Below are 20,575 nucleotides of genomic sequence, written 5' to 3'. Positions count from 1 at the left end.
CCAGGGGGCCGTGCTAGGCCCATGATGGGCCCAAACCCACCATCAGAAGCCCGGAGTGGGGCCCTGCCACGCCCACTGCAAGTGACTGCTCCCCTAACCAGGGGCCTGTGCAGCCCCTCCACGCACTGGGGGGCCCTGGCAGGGGAAGCCGGAAGCCAACAGAGGCACGGTTGCCATGGCAAGGAGGCCATGGGGCTCTGCTACACATTACCCGCCCCACGATACTTTTTCAGAAGTGACGGAACAACGGTGTCTTTCCATGGGACTCTTTACTGGAGGGATGGAGAGAGATGAGATGCAAACCCCAAGACGTCCTCCCACGGCACGTGCCAGGGCGGGAAGAGGGAGACCTGTTTACTTCCCAAAGGGAAGGGAATGCGTTTCCTTACCTACGCCAAAGGGCATGTGCAAATGAAGGGAAGGCCAGGCCAGGAGGGCGGCCTCCCCGCACACACCTCTCTGTGCCGCAAGGCCATCCTCATGCCTGTCGTGAAACTCAAGGGCCTGGGAGAGGCTCTGCATCCTGACACCACTTTCCCGCAGCAGGGACAGAGACCCGACAACGTGGGCAGCGACCAGCGCCTTCTCCAAACGCGACACCTGTGCTACGCAGATGAAACCAAATCCCTTCAATCGCCATGCCGTGGCACGTGGCGACTGTGGGTGTGCCCCCCTTGCAGGGGGCGTGGGCCGAGCACCTTCTATCACTCTTTGGTTGGCTCAGTATCTACGAGGTGCCCTCAGGAAGCTGGGCTGCCACAAGGGCTCCCTGCCACCCCACCACACAAGCGCCCCAGAAAGGTCAGGGAGAGGAGGGGTCTCTGCCAGAAACCCTCGCAAGCTCAGGCGCGGATCATGGTGGCCCCCTTCCGAGATGTCCCAAAACTGGATGTCCCTGCCACCCCTGCAGTCCTAGGAATCCAGGCCTTAAACCAAATCTCCACGGTAGGGCTGGCCCACCCACCCCCACCCCGGGTCCCCAGCCCTGCATGTCCACAGGAGCCGATGGGAGGGGCCAAGCCTGGCTGCAGGGGCGGTGGCGTCAGCACCCCAGCAGCCGTGAGCCCAGAGGCCTTCCTGCCTGGCCGGATCCTGGGCATCCCAGCGTCTGTGCAGTGACGCCCATTTTGATTGACCTGGATCACGGGTCTGCCTGGCCATTGAGGACAAAGGGCAGCAGGACGCCCCTATCTCCAACTTGGGGTCACAAAGAGACTGTGCTCCAGCTGCTCCCACGCCCGCGCCCAGGGTCTGCCGTTCGCCAGCGCGGGAATCCTGTTTATCCCTCACAGCTCTGGTTCCTGGCGACGGCCCCCCTCCAGCACTTTCCTGGCAGGGCTGCCACAAACAAAGAGCAAAGTTTCTCTGCTGACACAGGGAAGTGACGTGCCTCCTGCTTCCCCTCCTGCCCTCGGGCAGTCAAGGAAGGCAGGGTGGGGTGTCTGCCTGCGTCCAGTGCACACGTGCGTACGTGTGCATGTGTGGGTGTGCAAGCGTGTCGTGGCCAAGCCAGGCTGCGTCCTCCCTACACAGTCGACGCCTGTTATAACAAACTCAGGGGATGAGACCTCGCTGGACTCTATCTGCCATCTGGGGAGGGGCGGCCTTACACCCCATCACCCTGAATCTTCACTGGACTGGTGGTGGGCGCCGCTGTCCATTTTACAGACGGACAGAGAGAGGCTCGGGGAGGCTAAGAGCCAGCCTTCTAGGTCCTGGTGGAGCCAGTCCCGGCTTCGACTGCAGGCTGGCCGCACAGCCCAGCTTGTCCCTTTCTCCACACGGGCCTCAGTGCTCTCTGGACGGGTCGCCGAGGCAGGCAGGACAGGATCAGGTGCCACACAGCAACTCCGCCTGCCCTGGGCTCCCTCACGAGCCACGTTCCAGAAACATCAGAGCAAGGGCAAGGGCTGATGCCAGGATACCTGGTCATCTGAGGGTGGGGCCTGGTGCCTGCCTCATCCACTCTCCCCTGACACACGGCCTCCAGCCTCCCAGGGGCCTGGTGCCTGACTACCCCTGACCACCTGTCCTCTCATCCCACCTGTCCTCTCATCCCACCTCTGCGGCAGGAACAGCAGGCGCCAGCTTTGCAGCCAACAACCTACATCCAACGTGGTGCCACTGTCCAGGCACTGCCAGGGGAAGGTGGCAGCCGTCCTCCAAGGGAGGCTGTCCTTGCCTGCTGTAACTGCCCTACACAGGAGCACTGACTACCTGAGGCTCTGGACAGAGGGCCCAGCTCACACTGCAGCTCTACATGGACTCCCGCCTCTGCTCCCCTATAATAACTGGGACATCTGTCCTGGGGACCACTCTTAAAGGAAGAAAACCAACTGGAGAAGTTCAGTGAGTGCTGGGAGGGCTTCCTGGAGGAGGCAGAACTTGCGCTGGATCTCTCTTGGTTACAGCCAGAGAGAAGATAACAATGGGTCTGCACTTGACAAAGTGAGTGGACACAGCAGCTTCCAGAATGAAATGGCCTGTGAGGTGAGGATAGGACAGTCAAAGCTGGTGGTGGCTGCAGAAAAGTCCCCCGAACTAACAAGAACAAACCAAGCAGGGATCAACTCCAGCCGATATCACTTTAACAGCACTAGGGCCCCCTCCCCACGTCCTCCACGAGACGCCCCCATGGGCCATGAGCCCCCTACAGACCACAAGAGCACCCCCCCCCGCCCCCAGGCATACATATTCTCAGCCCAACCACCTCCAGCGGGGACAAGGGCCAGGGCCCCACCAGTGCACAGAGAGGCCAAGCTCACCACAGCCTCCCAAGAAGGGTGCACAAAAGAGCATTTGCAGCAGGACCCAGCATCAAGAACCAAGGCACCCATGTTGCCCAGGACAGTCCCCTGCCGCTGAGCGAGGGGTAGGCAGTGGGAGCACAGCCGGCCCTTTTGGGAGCCAGAGGAGAGGCCTGGAGTGCAGCCGAGGTGGCCCTCATGCTGCAGCGGGCGCTCCAGCTGGCCTGGCAGCCCGGCCAAAGGGTCGCCCGGGGGCGTGAGAGGCTGACAAGCGGCCCTGCAGCGAAATGGCGGTTCTTGGCCTCCGCCAGCTTCTGGGGAAGCTGCCAACATTAGAATAAAGTGACAACTTATGTCTTTGGCACGGAGCCCAGAGTGACACCAGGGAGCACGGCGGCCTCCCATGAGGAGGGACCAAGGGGCGGGTACCCCTTCCCGTCACCCCTACGGCCCTGCGGCAGGGGGCCCAGGAGGCCCTGAGCCACGGGCTGGGCGACACCAGGAGAAAGACAAAATTCTGGCCAACTTTCCCGGTCCTGATCTGAGGGCGGGGCCTTTCTGGGCCCCTGCAGGGAACGGGCATAGGCCATGCAAGGTGAGGAAGGAGCAGCCGAGCTCCCACAGCCCCCGAGGCCCATCTTCAGGGACCGAGCACCATCACCGATTCCTGGGGCTGTGGACACCCGCCTCCCACCCCAGCTCTCCCTCAGGACCTGGATCCTCAGGTGCCCCCAACCCGACTGACCCCTGCTGGAATAGTTCCTGGGGGCAGGAAGCCACAAGTGGGCTCAGGTTGGGGAGGGGGCCAGTGAGCGCCGGGCGGGGTCTGTCCCACTGGGAGAGCCTCCCCCTCAGACCAGGAGCCGCGCAGCAGGGTCCAAACGCGGGCCCCACCAGCCCGGCCACTTCCTTCCTATCCAGAGGCACATCCGGCCAGTCCCGACTTCAGAGGGGCAGGACCCTGCAAGGCCCCAGACGCCTTCCAGCATCCAGGCCCTGCCACACCTGCCCGACTTCTCAGCCCTGCCCAGGGCACGTGCCTCCCCACTGCTTTCTGTCTGGGAGTCAGCTTTAAGCTGGAGCCCAGGCTCCCCGAGTCGCTTTCACGGTGAAACCCGTGTGCTCCTGGGGAAGTCCTCACAGCGTCATGAACTGAGGGCTGCCATCTGACTGAGGAACAGGGAAAACCTTCATGGGCCCAGAAACACACACGTCCCTGAGATTCAGACAGCAGCACCCAGGACGACCCCCCACAGACCAGCCCACTGCACCTTGAGGTGGAGGCCTCATGGCTGCTGGGTGTCAGGGACTGAATTCGTCCCCTAAGAATTCACGTGTTAGGCCTAACCCCAGCACCTCATTGGTGACTGTTTTTGCAGGGAGTCTTTACAGAAACAATCAAGGTAAAACGAGGTCATCTGGGTGGGCCCCGCTCCCACAAGTGGGGACTGGTGTCCTTCTAAGAAAAGATCAGGACACAACACTTAGAGGGAAGACCGTGTGAGGACACAGGCAGAAGGTGGCCTCCACATGCCCAGGAGGAACCACCCTGCCCACACCTGGATCCTGGCCTCCAGGCCTCAGATGAGACACACCTCTCTGTTGTTCAAGCACCCGTGGCGCTTTGTTTGGCTGCCTGAGCAGACCCAGTCGCTGGGCCAATCCCCACTTGCCCTATGAAGGCCCAACCATCAGTTCTCTTATCATCTGGTTACTGCTCAACTGGTTAGAACATTCTAGGGCCACTGACCTGTCCTTGTCCCCGACAAGGCTCTGACCCGAGTTTCAGCTGGGGGCTGGGCTCCCCGCTGGATGAGGAACCTCGATGAGCAAGAAGGGACACAACCCCAGAACGCTCTGGAGCTGCTTCTCCTCCTGCCGCCCTCCGCCGGGTGGGACGAGCCAGCTGGGGAGGCTGTCATGCCGGTGGGTACACAGGCCACTCAGCACCCGGGAAATCAGACGGCAGCAACAGAGGCCTTGGCTGGGCCTCCCTGCCCTCTCCACGGACTTCCAACTCCTCCAAGAACTTTCCATCCTGAAAGCTACCAACCATAGCCACCACTTACCTGATGCTCCCTGTGGCCAGGAAGGGTTCTCTGGTTCCAGCTAATCACGAATGAGAAAATGGTGACACAGAAGCTAAAAACCCTTGCCCGAAGCCCGCAGGGCTCCCAAATGGAAAGACAAACAAGCAGGATTGAAGCCATAGGGCCCAGCTCAGGCAGGCCTGGCTCTAGGCCTGACTCCAGCCCCGGCTCAGCCGGGCACCTGGGACGGGCTGCGATGTACTGCTTCATGGCTCTGAGCCTCTCCCACCCGCTGGGACACCCAGGGCCCCTCGTGAAGCAGGTTTAGAGATAAATGAGGTCACACACACCACTCCCAGCATGGTGCCTGGACCGAGCAACCCACTGAAGGTTCTTCACGATGATTCAGGATTACCAGCCAACTGCAAAGCCCAGGCGGCCACGGCACCTCCCCCAGCGCAGAGCCAAAATGAGAGCGTGAGACGGTCCAGCTCCTTCACCCAACTTCATGGTCCCCTGCCCAGTGGGGCCTGTGCAAGAAGCCTGAAATCAGGCCTCCTGCCGGGGCTTGACTGTAGCCCCTGGCTGCCTCCCTGCCTGTGGCCAGCAAGGCCCCGGATCCCCAAGGGCAGGACTGGCCACAGCCTGAGAACCATCAGTCCCTGGACTGCAAAGGACGCGCCTTCCGTGGGAAGGGCAGGAGGGAATAAATAGAGGTGTGGACAACAACCGCTTCTGCCAAGGTGTTGGCTAGGGCAGAGGGGCTTGACTTGCCCCACAGTGGGCTCAGAGGGGCAGTGGGTGTGGAGGGACCCCCGGTCCCCTCCACCTGGGGCACATCAGCACCAATGCAGGCTCTACCACACCCCCTTCTTTTAATAGCCCCGCTGGAAGCAGCAAGGCCACTCTGGCTCAGCACGTCAGCTCTGCCCATGCTTGGCTCCCAGAGATGCAAACGCTCTGCTGGATGGAATTCTAGCTCCCAGAGGTGGGGGGCACAGCCTCTCCTCCACAAAGCTCCCACCCCCATTCCAATATCAAGATGTCGATTTCTTTCACAGCATAGACACCTGTGAAATCCCAGCATGTTTCACAACCTGTTACATGTGTGTCGTCACCCGGCACAGGGCTGCTTGGTGACTGGTCCTGGCACCGCTGGGCAGGGGCAAGTGGGGACATTACATCCACAGACCGCTTAGCGAGTAAGAAGGAACAGAGATCCTGGCTGTTGTGGGGAAACCTTCTTTGGTCAAGAAGCAAAATGCCAGCAACAAAAGTGGCAGAACAAGGGTTTGAGGGCTTGGAAGAAAATCCCACAGCCATGCTCAGGAAACCCCCCATTTCACCAACACCTGGACGGCCAGAGGTGAGGCCCAGGCGACACCCTGACCCTGACGACTGTGAGCTGAAACAAAGCTCCGAAGAGTCAGACTCTGAATCCGAAGAGGTTTTAGGAAAACCCTACCAATTAATTTCATGCCTTTATTATTGTTTTTTAATTTATTAATTTATTTTATTTATTTTATTTTTGGCTGCATTGGGTCTTCGTTGCTGGGCGCGGGCTTTCTCTTTTTCTTTTTCTCTTCATTGCAGTGCCTTCTCTTGTGGCAGAGCATGGGCTCTAGGTGCGCGGGCTTCAGCAGTTGTGGCTCACAGGCTCTAGAGCGCGGGCTCAGTAGTTGTGGCGCACGGGCTTAGTTGCTCCGCGGCATGTGGGATCTTCCCGGACCAGGGCTTGAACCCGTGTCCCCTGCACTGGCAGGCGGATTCTTAACCACTGCGTCACCAGGGAAGCCCTATGTCATGTGCCTTTGACATACAACTTTTAAAAAACCTGTCCAAGTAATTCTAAAAGAACTGTTTTCATAACTAGAAAATAAATATCTCAAGCAAGAAAAAAAAGCACTCTGTTCCCATTGTTGGCCCTGATTCCTCCTTGTGGTGTACAACCTCTCCCAGCCCCTTACGGCACAGGGTACTTGCGACCCAAGGGCACGGGTCCCTCTCTCACACACATGCCCCGAGGGTCTGCAGGAGGCCCTGGGGATGCTCAACTCACAGCCCAGGGCATCAGGACTGGCTCCACCAGGCCCCAGACAGGCACTGGAGCTGCAAGGGGAGCCTGCACGGACCTGGGACCATCCTGGTCATTGTGCTCGCTGCAGCAGCAGAGCCCGAGGGAGAAAAGGCAAGATGCCCCTGAACTTCCCACAGGAGCAGAGGACCAGACAAGATCTCCAAGGCAGAGAATGGCTCCTGCGGCGAAAGTTGGGAGGAGGGGCCAAAGGCAGCTGGAGGGGCCAACCTGCCACCCCACTGCCCCCTGACAGACAGAAAGGGGTCGTGCTGACACCCACTGGATGCCCACTCGCAGGTGCAGATCCCCTGCCTGCCCCTGAGGTTTCCAAGGTCACCTCTTAGAGACAGGACTCCCATCAGGCCCTGCCTTCACACCACCAACTGACCCCTTGGGCCCCCAGGACATGGCAGGACCAGGTGCTTCTGGCTAACACCCTGGCCTGCCTTCAGGCCCTGAGAAAAAGGAACTCTGCGTGGGGACAGGAGCCTGCCACCGCCTTCAGAACGTGCGGGGGGTCCTGGGCCACTGCTTGTGGAGCCAACAGCTAAGAGAGCAGACCCATGACAGAGACGGTCACAGTGAGCAAAGCGAGAGCCCCAGAACCAGAAACGAGGTTCATCCATTCCCAAGCACTGACACACATGTGCTGGCCACCCTTCCAGGCCGGGGTCCCCACAGTCAGGGGCCATGTGGGTCCTGAGTCACCACACCTTGTTGCTCGGGAGCACATCAGGTAGGGACAGAATGATCTTCTCCAATAAGAGAAGCCTGGGTGCCAACCTCCTCCCAGGCCCGCTGGCTGGAACCCTTGGGAACCCACCTGGTGGGGGAAACGGGAGCACACCCTCGTGCGCCCTGCACCCTCTGGTTGGGGCCCCTCGAGTCATCTCACAGCTGTGCAGCACAATCAGGGCCCGAATGAATCAGAGCTGGGGGGTGGGGGGAGTACAGGGCAGGCATGGTCCACACCCACCTATAATTACCACGGCCGCAGGCAGTAGACACTAGCAGAGTGCTGACAGCCCCACCAGCTCGCCGGCGCAGTGTGTTCAGCGGGCACAGGCCTGCACCGTAATGAGGACAGCCTCCCCACTCTGAGGCCTCAAGGGAAACTGCCCGGGCACAGTGGCCAGGAAGGCCACATGGGGTGGGCCCTGGCTCGGTGCACTTGAGGGCCGAGGAAAGAGGACGGGAGCCAGCCAGCCAGCGGCCCAGGGCACCCCCCACCAGATCACTGCTCAGGTGTGCCTGCCATTGGAGGGCAGCCCAGGCAGCGCCCGTCCCGGGGGCCATGAAAGGCTGAGGCGGGACCGCCGAGTGACAAGGCCAGCCCTGCCCGCCCCCCACTCAGTCCTGTGCGGGGCTCCCCTGAGCAGGACCCAGACCTGCAAACTCGGGGGGAGCGCCAGGAGGGCCTCGGGCTCCCTGCCAGCCTGCCTTCCTGCCCGGAGGGGACGGGGCCCTCTGTTCAATGGCCTGTTCTCCCCTGAAAGGCCCCAAAACCTGGGCAGCCCAGCCAGCACCACCTGTGCCGGAGAGGGAGGGAGGGAGGGAGGGAGGGAGGTGGACGGACCTGCTGGCTCTCAAGGAGCTTTGGCCTAAAACAAGGCGGCAACAAGCACGCAGCTTCCGCAGCACCTCCTATGGCCCTCCCCACTGATGCCCCGAGAGCCCTGGACCAGTACCCGGAGCCTCAAGGGCACATGGTCTGTCCCATGAACCGACCAGCCTCCCCAACAAAAGACACGTTCTCCAGGAGACACCAATAGGGATGGCAGCGCAGGCAAAACACTCCTGGCCCAGTGAGGAACTCTGCAGAGCCACCACACCCCAGGCACCAAGCCACCTTACGACCATCAGCAAACTTCGGCAAGATCCAGCAGCAACCTCAGGGACGTGACCTGGGCACAAGCAGCTGCTGAAGCCAGTTGCCCAGAGATCAGTGCAACAAAGAAACTGCCCTGGCTACTCCAGAAGGGATGGAAGACGCAGTACTGCTGCTGCGCTGGTGGTGGAAAGAGTGGGTACCACATAGCGCGCTCCACTGAAGTGCAGCTCTGAGTCCGCTCAGGGACATCAGGCCCCTCTTTTTATCGGAAGATTCTACCCCAATGTGGCACCCGAGGCACCTCTAAAGCAAAACAAAGCACCACATGCACGCACATGCATGCACTCATGCACACACGTGCTCACTTGGACACAGACTTGTGAATATACCAGCAGGCACTTGCATGCATGTGCTCGAGCTCACACACGTCTGCACATACATACATGTGCACACATGTTCCTGGTCACACAAGCACACACACGCGCACACACAGCCCTCAGATCTGCTCCCCAGCAAGCGTTTCTGTTGCCAAAGAAGCGCCTGTCAGAGCATCCACTTCACCATCCCCAACGGGGAGCCGGGGGAGCTCTGTCCACTCCGGGCGCCAGGCTTCTGATGGCAGCCAACAGTTTGGTGTGACTGCTGAGCAGTGGAAGGGGGTCTAGGGTCAGCAGTAGAGGACCTGGGCCCTCGTGCTTCCCTCTGCTCCCACCTGGAGGAGCGTGGTGGGCAAGGCCTGGCCAGCAGTGGGCTCTCACCTACCAGGTGGGCTCCCTCCTGCCAGCACTGACGCCCACCACCTTGCACCAGTGGTGGCAAACCTGACCGACTCCGGCTGCAGGAACCTGCTGGCCACAGCCGCCTTCGCAGGGCGAGTACGCAAGGCCAGGCCAGCTTCCCCACACAGCTGCAAAGTGAGGACCACTGGACGGCCTCTGGTGACCAAGGCCCAAGGCCCACGACACCCTGAGGAGCCATGCCTGAAGCCTTCCCAGAGACTTCCTTCTCCTCAGGCTGTCCCCCACCTTCCCGCATCCTCAGGACAGGATGGAGACCCGTGGTGCTGTTCCTACAGAAGGTGCCAGAGCCACCCCCCTCCAAGGTCATCAGGCTGCCTGGAGCCAGGGCTTCTCTTGAGATACAGGACCGAGAGAAAAACACGAACCTGACACTCACTCTCCTGAAGCCGCGGTCTACGGTCAGCTGTTAAGGAAGGCCCTCTCTCTCCAGCACGAGGGGATGCTCGGCGGCCTCTCCCAAGAGAGCTGCAATTTGGGCTTAATCCTGAGCAGCAGACTCCCCACCCCCACCCCGCAACTCTGCCCCTCACCCCAGGCAATTACCCCGGGCTGCCTAAGAGCCAAGTCCTGGGCTCCAGGCTCTGCTGCCTGCACCCCCATCCCCTGAGGGGCCCAGCCCAGGGCCCACCCCAGGAAGCCCCCAGAGGGCTTCAGTCCTTGTCCCCGCACCCGCGGTCTGAGGGTGAGCTCTCAGCAGATGTCTGGAAACCATTCCATTTCTCGCCCCTTCATCTTCCATGAAATTCCCCGAGGACACAGCTCCCACGGGAACCGGGCCACACAGAGAGAGATTAAATCCTGCACTAGCGCTTCTTCCAGGGAAGAGAATCAAAACTGTACATTTTAGTCTCGCATTTTTAATCAGCAAGGCCAAGGACAGGCGTCCCCACCGTTCCCTTCTCTGACAAGGCAAACACCACTCAGAACTGCAGTTGATAAGACACAGGGGCCAAAACAAGCAGCTGAGCTGCAGCTCGGGGTGACACCAAGCAGGGCCACATCTCAGCCACTCTCCCACAAGTTGCCAACCCAGGCACAGAGGCAGCAGCGTCCCTGGACAGAGCAGAGGACCAGCCGGACAGGCCTGGGTCCACACACGGTGGCTTTGGCTGTATCCTGACTGCGCCTCAGGTGGCCTGGTCTCTGCCCAGCCAGCGTGCTGAAGCAGCCCAACCTGTCCTGGCTCTGCTGCAGAACCCGAGCTCCCGGTGACAAACCACAAACAGTAACAGCGCCGCACCAAAAACCCACCAGTCAGGCTGCAGAGTGGCAGGGGAGCACCACCCACAAACCTACCTGCCCACGGGCTCTGCAGCCGTCACCGGCCAGGAGTGTGTGAGGTGCCCAGCCCTGTGGACACCCACTTTCCGATGTGTCCAACCTGAAAGTCCTTGGTCTCAGCCACACCTTCCCGTGGGAGCTCAGTCATCAGCTGACCCGCCGAGCACAGACCGCAGACTAGCCTGTTGAACGTGTGTCCCAATCCCCAAAAGCTCGGATCCTAACCTTTTTCTGCCACCATCCTGCCGACAGATTTCACTTCAGACCTACAGACAAATCATAGCTCCATCCAGAAGCTGCTCAGCTGGAACAACACGCCTGACTGCTCGGTTATAAGTGTTTTATTAAGGCTGATCATGGGATTCCCCAGAGCAAAGCCACGCCACACACTCCCTCCTAGTTCTCGCCATTAAAGTTCCTGTTTAGTGGTTTCAGTGCAGAAGCAGGGAAAACAGGGAAAAAACCACCAAGACAGGCATTTCTCTTCTACCCCCTGCAATAATGAGCAAGTCGAAGTAGAACTAATGATTAATAATTTAATAAACCTCCCTCCCCTGAGAGCATTTACAGAGCAACACGACCAAAAACGTATGCAACCGACTCTACGTGAGACAAATATAAAACCCCCAAGAGCTGCTCCTTTTACGTGCTGCTTCTTCGTCAGTCTGTTTACCAGCACCTCTAACATGGTTTCAGAACTGACTTAGTCTACCCTGACCCAGCTTAAGGATTCTTCCAGGTGACCTAACTACAACTTTAAAAACCTTTATTAGCAGCCATGATCGACGCCAGCCGCGCTGGACTCCAGCTGAAAGCTAACGGCCCCCCAGAGGCCTCCCCCCCCCCCCCGCGCACAAAGAGGGCTCGGCAGGCCGCTGGCTAAAGAGGCACAGCGTAGTTGTTTAACACAATCAGAAACTGTTGCTCTGCCAGCGCGCTGCAAACCCACTCTGCCGCCATGAACCAGCCGCCGCCGCGTAAATACCAACTCCGAACCCGCCCGTCCCCCCCCGCCCCCGACCACCGCTTAACCCCGAGACACAGTTTTGAAACAGAGCACGGTTTTGTAAGAGGACTGCGTGGACCGCCCAAGGAACGAATCTCCCGTGAGGAAATGCTGCCGGGAACAGCCCTGAGCCGCCGGAGCCTGGGTCTGTGCTGGTGGGGGCGGGGGTCCAAACCGAAAAAATGGATGGTAAGAAGCTGAAACTCGGGTGTCTGCCCACGTGCACACAGGCGCAAAACCAGCCGGGGCGGGGGCGACGAGGGTCCGGCGGGCACACCCGCGTTCCGCACCGGGGGCTGCGAGCCGACTCCTCACACATCAGAAGCAGAGGCGGGCGCGCCAGCCTCCTACACAATTAGTCTTCTCCCTCCGCGGTTACATAAGATGACGGATTATCTGTCCACCCATCGAAGCTGCCCGCGCGCGACCTCCCACCCGGCCACGTCCACAGACACCCGGGAAGGAGTTGTGGGAACGAAAAGCCTGTTGAGAAAAAAGTGCCCGACGCTTGCGTAACCGCGCCCGGCGGGACCACCACGGAGCGCAGAGCGACGGGCAGCCACGGCCCCGGACCCCGGCAGACCCCGGACACCGCAGCCCGCGCCCGTGCCCCCACCTCACTCGGGTCCGAGGGCTCCGGCCCCCGGGAGCGCGGGGGCAGCAGGGGGCTGTCTGGACGAGGGCGCCCGCGCCAACTTATGCCGGGCCGGTGCTGGGTCCCCGCGGTCGCGCCGGGACGACCCCCGAGAGCCCAGGGACCGCCCGGGCGGGCGCGAGCGCGCGGGTGGCGCAGAGCTCACCTTGTAGACATTTTCCGTGAACCGATGCATCTCCTCCGACCGAGAGAGCGACATGGTGCTGGTCCGGCTGCACCACTGACAGGAGCGGGGGCGCAAGCAGCTGCGACTGCGGTAGCGGCGACGACTGCGAACGCGAAACGCGCAGAACCGAACCAAGAGCGGAGCGCCTCGCCGGCGTCCGCCTTTATAGCCGATCAGGCCCCGCCCCCGGAGGCCCCGCCCACCGCGTGCCCGCCCCCGCCGCACCCGGATCACCGCCCCCGGCCTGGCGCCCCCGCCCAGTCGCTGCTGCTAGGCAACCGACAGGCCCCGCCCCCGCACCGCCTTTCCCATTGGCGGGTTCCGGAGCCAGGGGAAGGGGGCGGGGAAGGGGCGGGGTTTATGGGCCGGCACCAGGCAGCGATTGGCCCTTGGCGCCGTCGATCGCGGGGGAGGAGGCGGAGGCGCGGCGCAGGCTGGGGCCCTGGGAACAGCCTTGGGGGCCCGGGCGACAGCCGGGCTGGGGGCGGGGAGGCGGGGGCGGGGTGGCGCAGGAAGAAGGGAGCAGAAGGGGGGGCACGCCGGCCGCGAACGCGCGTGGGGGAGGCACTCAGCAAAGTGGTGAGTCGGGGTGGCCGGGTCCTGGGCGCCGCTCCCCCGAACGCTGTCGGGGTCAGACGCCCTCGCTGGGTAGGGGAGGGTCCCTGGGCGCTCGGACGCCTGCCGCACGGGCTTGGTGAAGGATGGTGAGAGGCCGCCGCTGTGTCCCGGGGGTCCGGCCGCGACCCGGCATTTTAGGAGGTAAGTTCACTGGGTGGCTACGATCCCCGGGCCAGCCCTTCTGGGGAGGGAGGACCCTGAGGGAGGTCTCGGAGGAGGGAGGACCCTGGGGAGAACGCTGGAGAAGGGTGGACCCTGGGAGGGGTGCATCTTGAGGGGGGCTTGGGGCTGGGATTCTGGAGAGGGGAGGGCCCTGGGTTGCGGAAGAGGACTCTGGGGAGGGGGGATTTAGGGGGCGGATTCTGGAGGGGGTGTGGGGAGAGGATCCTGTGGGAAGGATTGAGGGTGAACGCTTAGGGAAAGAGAGGACCCTTGTAGTGGCAGAAGATCCTCTTTGGGGGGAGTTTCTTTGGGGAGGGAGGACTCAAGGGGAGGGGGGCAGGGAGGACTCTGGGGGGGGTGGGAAAACCTGGGGGAGGGGGAACCTTCCTAGGTGGATCAAGGGGTCAGAGATGCCTGGTTTTTGAAGGCGATTCCTGGGAGGTTCTGCTGAAGAAGCTGACCAAGTTGGCACAGAGGGTTCCGTACAATTCCCTTGGAGAAATATTTACATAAATTAGACTAACGTAGAGGAATTAATTGCTTTACATCGTAAAACACCAGATCTAAGTGTTTCCCTTTAATTAAAGCTGACACTCTCTGCCAGCATCCCATCCCTGGACAGTCATCCCTTCAAGTGCAGGTGCCCCAGGAGACAGACCCCCCCCCACCGCGCCCCACCCCAGACAGGTGGGGGAGTCCAGAAGACAGCAGGGACATAAGACAGGTTTCTTCCACAGGGTCATTGACTTGAATGGACTACAGTCTGCTTCACGTGGATTCGAAGAAAATGGAAGGGATATTCAGGAAGCATTTGCCTTCCGTCCTAACCTCCAGCCTTCGTTCACAGAGATTGTTCTTGGTTTAATTTCCTTTCTGCTACCAGCCCCCGTTTCCTCCTTTTTATTGCTTGCAGTGTTTTAAGGTAGATTCCGGTGTATGTAATTTCTGGGATTCTTTTGGTTGCAAGTAACAGAAAGCCAGCTCAAACTGGCTCTAACAATGAGGGCGTTGTTGGCTCAGGTGACAGAAGTCAGGCCCGTCTTCCTCCCCCAGCTCCATTTCCTCCAGGCCAACTAGATGCAACGCACGCTTCCATCCTTGCAGCCCTAGGACTGACATCCATTGACCTGCATGGAGTCACGGGCCAACATGGAGCTGGGTGGGTGCAGGGCAAGAGCTGTTGCTCGTCCGAAGGGAGTGGAGTGACCAGGACCAGGGGAATGGTGGGTGGAGGCTGGCCGGAGAAAACAGGGTCTCATCACTCTGGGAGGGGAATTAGCCTGGGGAGAATTCTCCTGGGCTGTCTGCTCCTATCAGCCACAAGACAGTAGAGAAAGGAGAGGGGCCTCACCAGAAAATCTTCCATGGCCCTGAGCCCCGCCCCACCCTCTAGAAGGTCCTGCTCCTGACTGCCTTCCTCCTGCCCAATGGGACGCTCACATTTGGTAGCAGCTGAGGCAGGAGACCCACTCAGAGCCTGGCCTGCCTGATTTGGGCTAATTGCTTTGCAGCCTCACCTCTGGCCTGCACCCTCCAGCTGACAGCTGGGCAGGAGGTGAACAGCTGGGAGGGAAGCCATCAGTCAGAAGTGTGCTCACAGAGCACCTGGGGCAAGTGAAAATAAGCACATCGAGCCCAATGGCACTGAGACACGCGGGGCTGATGGCAGGTGCAGAGCAGGACTGGCGAGGGGGTCGCACCTGGGCCTGGAGAACCAAAGCGAGAAAGTCCGCCCCCTACCGGGCGGCTTCCCCCAGCCACCAGCCTGCCGAGGTGCCCAGCGCTGGGTGCTCACCCCTTCAGCTGCAAGGAGGAGGTCAGAGCCTCGGGCCAGGAGACCGCCAGTGTCCTCTCAGGCCTTTCTTAGGTGGGAGGCCTTTCAGATGGCAGCAGTGTCTGGGCAGGGCTGAGTACCACAAGTGAGGACCTAGAGCCTGAGCAGTGCCCAGGGCCAGGGGGTGGGCTGGGTGCCAAGGCAGCCCCAGTGCCACTCCCGGGAGTCAGGAGGGCCTGCTTGTCTCGGTACCTTTACCAACCCCACCTCCTTCCCTTCCCCTGGACTCTGAGAGTTCGTCGGGGGGCCGTGGGATCTAGTGACTTGCCTGGACGTTGATGGTCAGTGCCGCGGGGATTGCTTAGACTTGGGGTCAGGCCCACTCCTCTCCAAGACCAGTAAGAAGCCATTGTCATGATGGAGAGGCTTTGCTCTTCCCGCCTGCTCTGCAGGGACTAGCAAGAGGGCCAGGACCAGCCAGAACACTCAGCCCCCAGCACCCCAAGCCCACTGCCCTCACCCGGACCAGGGTGTTGTTCTTCGTGCACTACTTGGGGTCGGGGAGCGGCTTTCTATAAATGAGCAGCTCATCAGGAATCACTGAGAAAGCAGATGGGCTGGAATCTGCCTGCTGCCGGTTTCCCGTCACTTCTTACTGCCGGTCCTCACCTCCACGGGCCAAGCGACCAGGGAGGTGTGTAGCCATGGCGACCCACAGCACTCCACTTCTGAACCCGAGGTCCCCCTTCCCCGTGCACCGGTGATGGGGCCTCGCAAACACAGGGTGCCAAGCAGGGATTGGAGGCAAGAATCTGACCACGTGGTGCTGCGGACACTGACCCTGGGTCAGCTGACCCCAGCATGGGTGGCACTGGAGAAAAAGGCTGGAAGCAGGGAGAATCAAAGTGCATCTCTTCATCAACTTATTTTTAGTTGCGTTATGTAAGTGGTTTCATTTCAACGTCACGTAGGGAGGGGGGGTCTCAGATTTAATTACAGGATGACAGCCTCTGCTTTTCAAGCAAGCTGTTCTCCTGGCAAGGCAGGCACAAGGATTTGTGAATTTTTGCTAAACAGAAGGAGCCCTTTCTGAGGTGACCGCAAAACTTTGAAGGGTTTCACCACCCTCTCTCTCTCTGACCAGCCCAACCTGGTTTCTGCTGAGCTTGGCCTAAGGGGGTGGCGATGTGTCTCAGATCACAGGGAAATTTCATGCCTGTCAAGGGACCTGTTTCTCCACCGCCCCCCTCCTCCTGGCAGCCTCCCCGTCTCTCTAAGAGAAGAATCCACCCAATCAGAACTCCTCTTCCTTTTCTCCTTCCTGGATTAGAGCACTTGTAATCAGTAACCAGAAAGTTCCAGAGCAGGAGAGAGCGGAGGCATGGACACTGTCTCATCTTCCCTATCCTCTCTGGCCATCACTGCCTCTTCCTTCCACGCCAGGTGCTCTGGGCGACCGGCCCGGGCAGGGTCACTGGGCAGAACTGTCCAACTTGTGTCCAGAGTACTGTCTTTTTGGTCCTCGGCCCACATTCTTCACACTGTCGGCGTTGTCAGCAAGAAGGCATGGGGGTGCCTGGAGCCAGAAGCTCCGGGGTGGGGGGAGGCCTGTGTCCTGCCATCAGGAAGGTAACCTCAGCGGCTTCTAGCACACTGTGGCTTTGTCCAGCATGAGGCAGGGCCATGTTGCCTGCCACAGGGCGAAGCCTGGCACCTACCCGGGGCTGCTGCTGACGGCATGACCACCGACTCGGGGAGCCAGTACCCGGGGCCAGTAGCTGGGACAGCAGTGGTGTGACCGCCATGGGGGCCTGGGTAGATTCCAGGCGGGCAAGGTACCTGAGCAGGGTGTTGGGAGAGCCAAGGTGTAGGTGGCAGAAAAAGCACCGAGAACTGTGCCCGGCACGTGGCGAGCCCTCGGTGTGTCTTAGAGACTGTCATCGTCAGCGGTTAGACAGGACCTTCCAGAGAGCACCTGAGTGCCCGTGGGAAAGCACGTGAGAAGCTGCCCTTTACAGCGGGTGCTCCAGGAGACCCCCAGCTTCGGTGTGGACTGCACGGTGACTTCCAGAGAGCACAGGTGCCAGGAAGACGTTGACAAGCACACCTCAGCCAGGCCACATCTGCAGGGTGAGCCACGGGGACCGTATGTGGCCTTGACGTGCTGAGAAAGGCACTTCGCTGTACTCTTCCTCCCAAAACCTATCATCCCAGGCTTATCATGAGAGGAACATCACCAATCCCAGCAGAGGGACAGTCTGCAGATCCCTGCCCAGCAAGTCACCTGAACCAGGGAAGCCTGAGACCGTCCTGGCCAAGAGGAGCCCGAGAAGACGTGATGACTAAATGTCACCTGGGGTCCGGGACGGGTCCTGAAGCAGTAGAAAGACACGAGGTAAAAACTAAGAAAACCTGAATAAAGTCCAGACTCTAGTTAACAACAGTGATTCCATGTTGGTCCTTTAATTGTAGCAAACACATCACAGCGATGTGAGATGTTGACAACAGGGGAGACTGTTGGGTGTGGGCTATCTTTGCAGTAACTTTGTAAATGTAAACAGTCCTAAAATGTAAAGTTTACTAAAGGGGGCGGGCACCCGTGACCTTGGCACAAGCCTCTCTTTGGCCTGGGGGTCTGAAGGAGGGCACCTGCACCTCACCCCAGAGTCTGGTGTCTGTAGGTTCAGTAGGCAGAGCAGTGGCCCTGTCCCCACAGGGTGCCCCGGGCCCGCTCTGCCACCTGCCACGTGGCTTCCGTGCAGGAGGCTAGCATGGGGGGGCGTGGGCCCGGCTGATGGCCAATCTCCTGCCACCCAGATGCGGCTCTTAACTCCCTCCTCCCCAGACTTTTACTTAGATTTGCTCTTCCCTCAACACCTGCTCCCCCTTGAGCTGAACGTGGTTCAGAGGCTTTCATCTCTCTGACCAAAATGTTGGCTGCAGACAGCACGGGCTTCACCCTGCGCCTCCAGGGATCAGTGACTTTGCCCTCGCAGGGACCTCTGAGCCGGGCCCCGCCCGAGAGGAGGGGATGCCTATCTGCCTGGCCATGGGCGCCGCCTGGACCAGCAGGGCCCTCTGCCCTCTTTGAGATGAAGGAGTGTGGCTCCCATGCCCTTCCTGGTTTAGCTTCAACCCTCTTAGCAAGGCAGCTTAGAAAGTTCCCAGAGCTTCCCTACTGGCCAGGCCCAGGAGGGGCCAGCAGGGGCTTCCACTGAGGGTGGAGGGGCCAGAGGAGGTGCCACCCTGTCACCGGGCTGGATGGGGAGAGGTTCGCCAGCAGCGGGCCCTCTTACATAATCCGGCGCATCGGCGTGACTCCAGGTGCCTGTGGGAGGCAGCGTGGGGGTGAGCGCAGGGGCGAGGACGAGTCTCAGCTTCACTCGGTGTTTCTCCCCCTCTTATTACATTTCAGCGTCATCCTGCGTCTGCCAGCTCGGTCACCCACTCGCTTGTTCGAATATATTAACTGACAATGCAGATTTAAATAACTTGGGCAGGTGATGAGGCCTTGGGCAGAGCCCCCTGTACCTGGGCCTCCTGTACTGGCCCAGGTGAGGCAGGAGGGCTGGGTCAGAGGAAGGACGCCAAGGCAAGCTGCCTGCTTGGGCCTCGTGTCCAGAGCTGCACGGGGCGTGCTGGGAAGGGCAGCCCAAGCTCAGGGGCCGGATTTGGGTTGGGTTGGGTGGGGAGGGAGGAGCCGAAGGCAGGCAGCCGAGGAGCCCACCCAACCACCCACCCACCCCCCATCTCGGGCACACTCACCATCTTATGTGCAAACCCAGCTTGCAACAGGATTCTGTGAGCGGGAAGACCGCAAGCTAAGGAAGCCAGCGTCGGCCCTCATGCAAGCCCCTGGGTCAAAAGAACACAGCGTTTTGGGTCAGGAGGCCAGAGGTGAGTGACTCGAAGGGCCCAGGGACCGAGTGCTGTGTGCCCAGGCCGGCCACCGCAGGCACACCGGCTCGGTGGTCACTCGGCTTCAGGGGGAAGATGAGGAAAGACGCTGGCTTCACCCTCAATATAATTACTTCCTTTACCCCTGAAATGCCATTTTTTCTGATCACTCTGCCTCTTAAATGACTTAAATTGCCTTGAAAGTGATCTCAAAGGTATGTTTGGAGTGGAGAGGAGGAAATCTGTTCTTTGGAACGTGAACTTAGAGGACACGCCAAGAAACAAGCCTGGATGTCCCGGCAGAGAGGGCAGACCTGTACCTGCAGCGCCGGCTCCTGGTGCTGCTAGCGAGGCCCAGGCGCTGCCTCGCGTGTGCAGACGGCTTCCCTGCCCAGGCTGCTGCTTCTAATTTCAGCTGCTGGGGGCTCCACACTCTCTCTCTCTCTTTTTTAAATTCCATGTTTATTTAAAGCCAGACTAGAAAATGTCTTCAGCCCTGAAATCTGACTTTCTCCTCTTGCTGCAGATCCTAAAACCCCACCTAGGGTCCCACAGCTCCCAAACGGGGAGCTTTGAGGCCGACTCGCGTGGGTCTGTGGGTCAACTTGACGGTGGGACAGATGCTCCCCACACCCACCCCCGGTTGTCCAGCACTGTGGCATTTGGACAACTGGCGGATGTTTTCCTATCAGGGCAGTCTCGTGTGGTGTCGACACAGCCGGAACACGGAGAGCTCCGCCCCCACCCCACCCCCCCAGACGTCCTCGGTTCCCAAATGCACGAGAAGTGGTGTACGGGTCTCGGGAGAGGCGAGCACATCCGCCTTGGTGCCAGGTGTTCCCAGGAGATGGGGGTCTGGAGCCACCCGCCTGTCGTCTCCCTGTCTAGGCCCTAAGGCAGCTGGGCCTGCCTGGTCCAGGTGTGTCCCCTGGAGGTGGGAAGGGACCAGATGGGCAGTTCCTGCGCACTGGGCAGCAGCTGCCGGCCTGCAGTGTGTGGGCTTCTCTCCCACCTCTGTTCTTCCTGGCACTCAGGTCTCCCCGTTTCTCTTGTATTTGGGAACCAAGGATATTGAGGGGGCTCTCCGTGTTCTGACTATGTGGACACCAAACGAGACTGCTCTGATAGGAAGACATCAGCCCACTGTCCACCTGTGGGTTAGCACAGTTTGGGATAGCTGATGCTGGATGGCCACTGTGGCCATCAGATGCCGATGCTGGACAGCAGGGGGCTCTGTCCCACAGGCGAGGTGACCCACGGACCCAGCCCAAGTGGTTGTGGGCGCTCAGGAAACGTGAGGTCCCGTCCCTTTGAGTAGCACGTAACCACCCTCACCTGCTTCTGTGGCTCACCCCAGAATGTGCTAGAAGGACTGTGATGAAACTGGACAGTGAGAAGGCAAAACTGGCTTAGGGGCCAGCCTGGGCTCCACGGGCCTGGGAGGTGCTGGCTGGACCCCTGTGCGGGACCGAGTTTATTTGTCTGACCACGAGCTCCTGCAACAAGAGGCAGGAAGCCTGAGAGCAGAGGG

The 20,575-nt window shown here is 60.3% G+C and overlaps 1 protein-coding gene and 1 long non-coding RNA gene across 23 annotated transcripts in view; one reads left to right on the top strand and one right to left on the bottom strand.

Moving 5' to 3' along the window:
- Nucleotides 1-12,745, bottom strand: part of BAIAP2 (BAR/IMD domain containing adaptor protein 2) — a gene marked incomplete at its 3' end in the record, with an annotated part of 71,838 nt that extends 59,093 nt beyond the window's left edge. For all 22 annotated transcript variants that reach the window (XR_014257399.1, XR_014257400.1, XR_014257401.1 and 19 more), the window contains exon 1: nucleotides 12,573-12,745. Coding sequence is in view for 19 of the 22 variants with exons in the window: in XM_082440955.1 (XP_082297081.1) it covers nucleotides 12,573-12,626 (54 nt within the window). The remainder of the gene's footprint in view (nucleotides 1-12,572) is intronic.
- Nucleotides 12,746-13,110: 365 nt separating this feature from the next.
- LOC309649919 lies at nucleotides 13,111-17,594 on the top strand. Its single transcript, XR_014257359.1, has 2 exons — nucleotides 13,111-13,352; nucleotides 14,111-17,594. It is a non-coding gene; the product is annotated as an uncharacterized lncRNA (long non-coding RNA).
- The last annotated feature ends 2,981 nt before the right edge of the window (nucleotides 17,595-20,575 follow it).

The sequence above is a fragment of the Balaenoptera physalus genome, assembly GCF_965194825.1.
Source record: "Balaenoptera physalus genome assembly, chromosome: 20".
In the NCBI taxonomy this organism is placed as follows: domain Eukaryota; kingdom Metazoa; phylum Chordata; class Mammalia; order Artiodactyla; family Balaenopteridae; genus Balaenoptera; species Balaenoptera physalus.
Note: the sequence above shows the minus strand (reverse complement) of the source record. Positions and strands in the feature narration are given on the sequence as shown.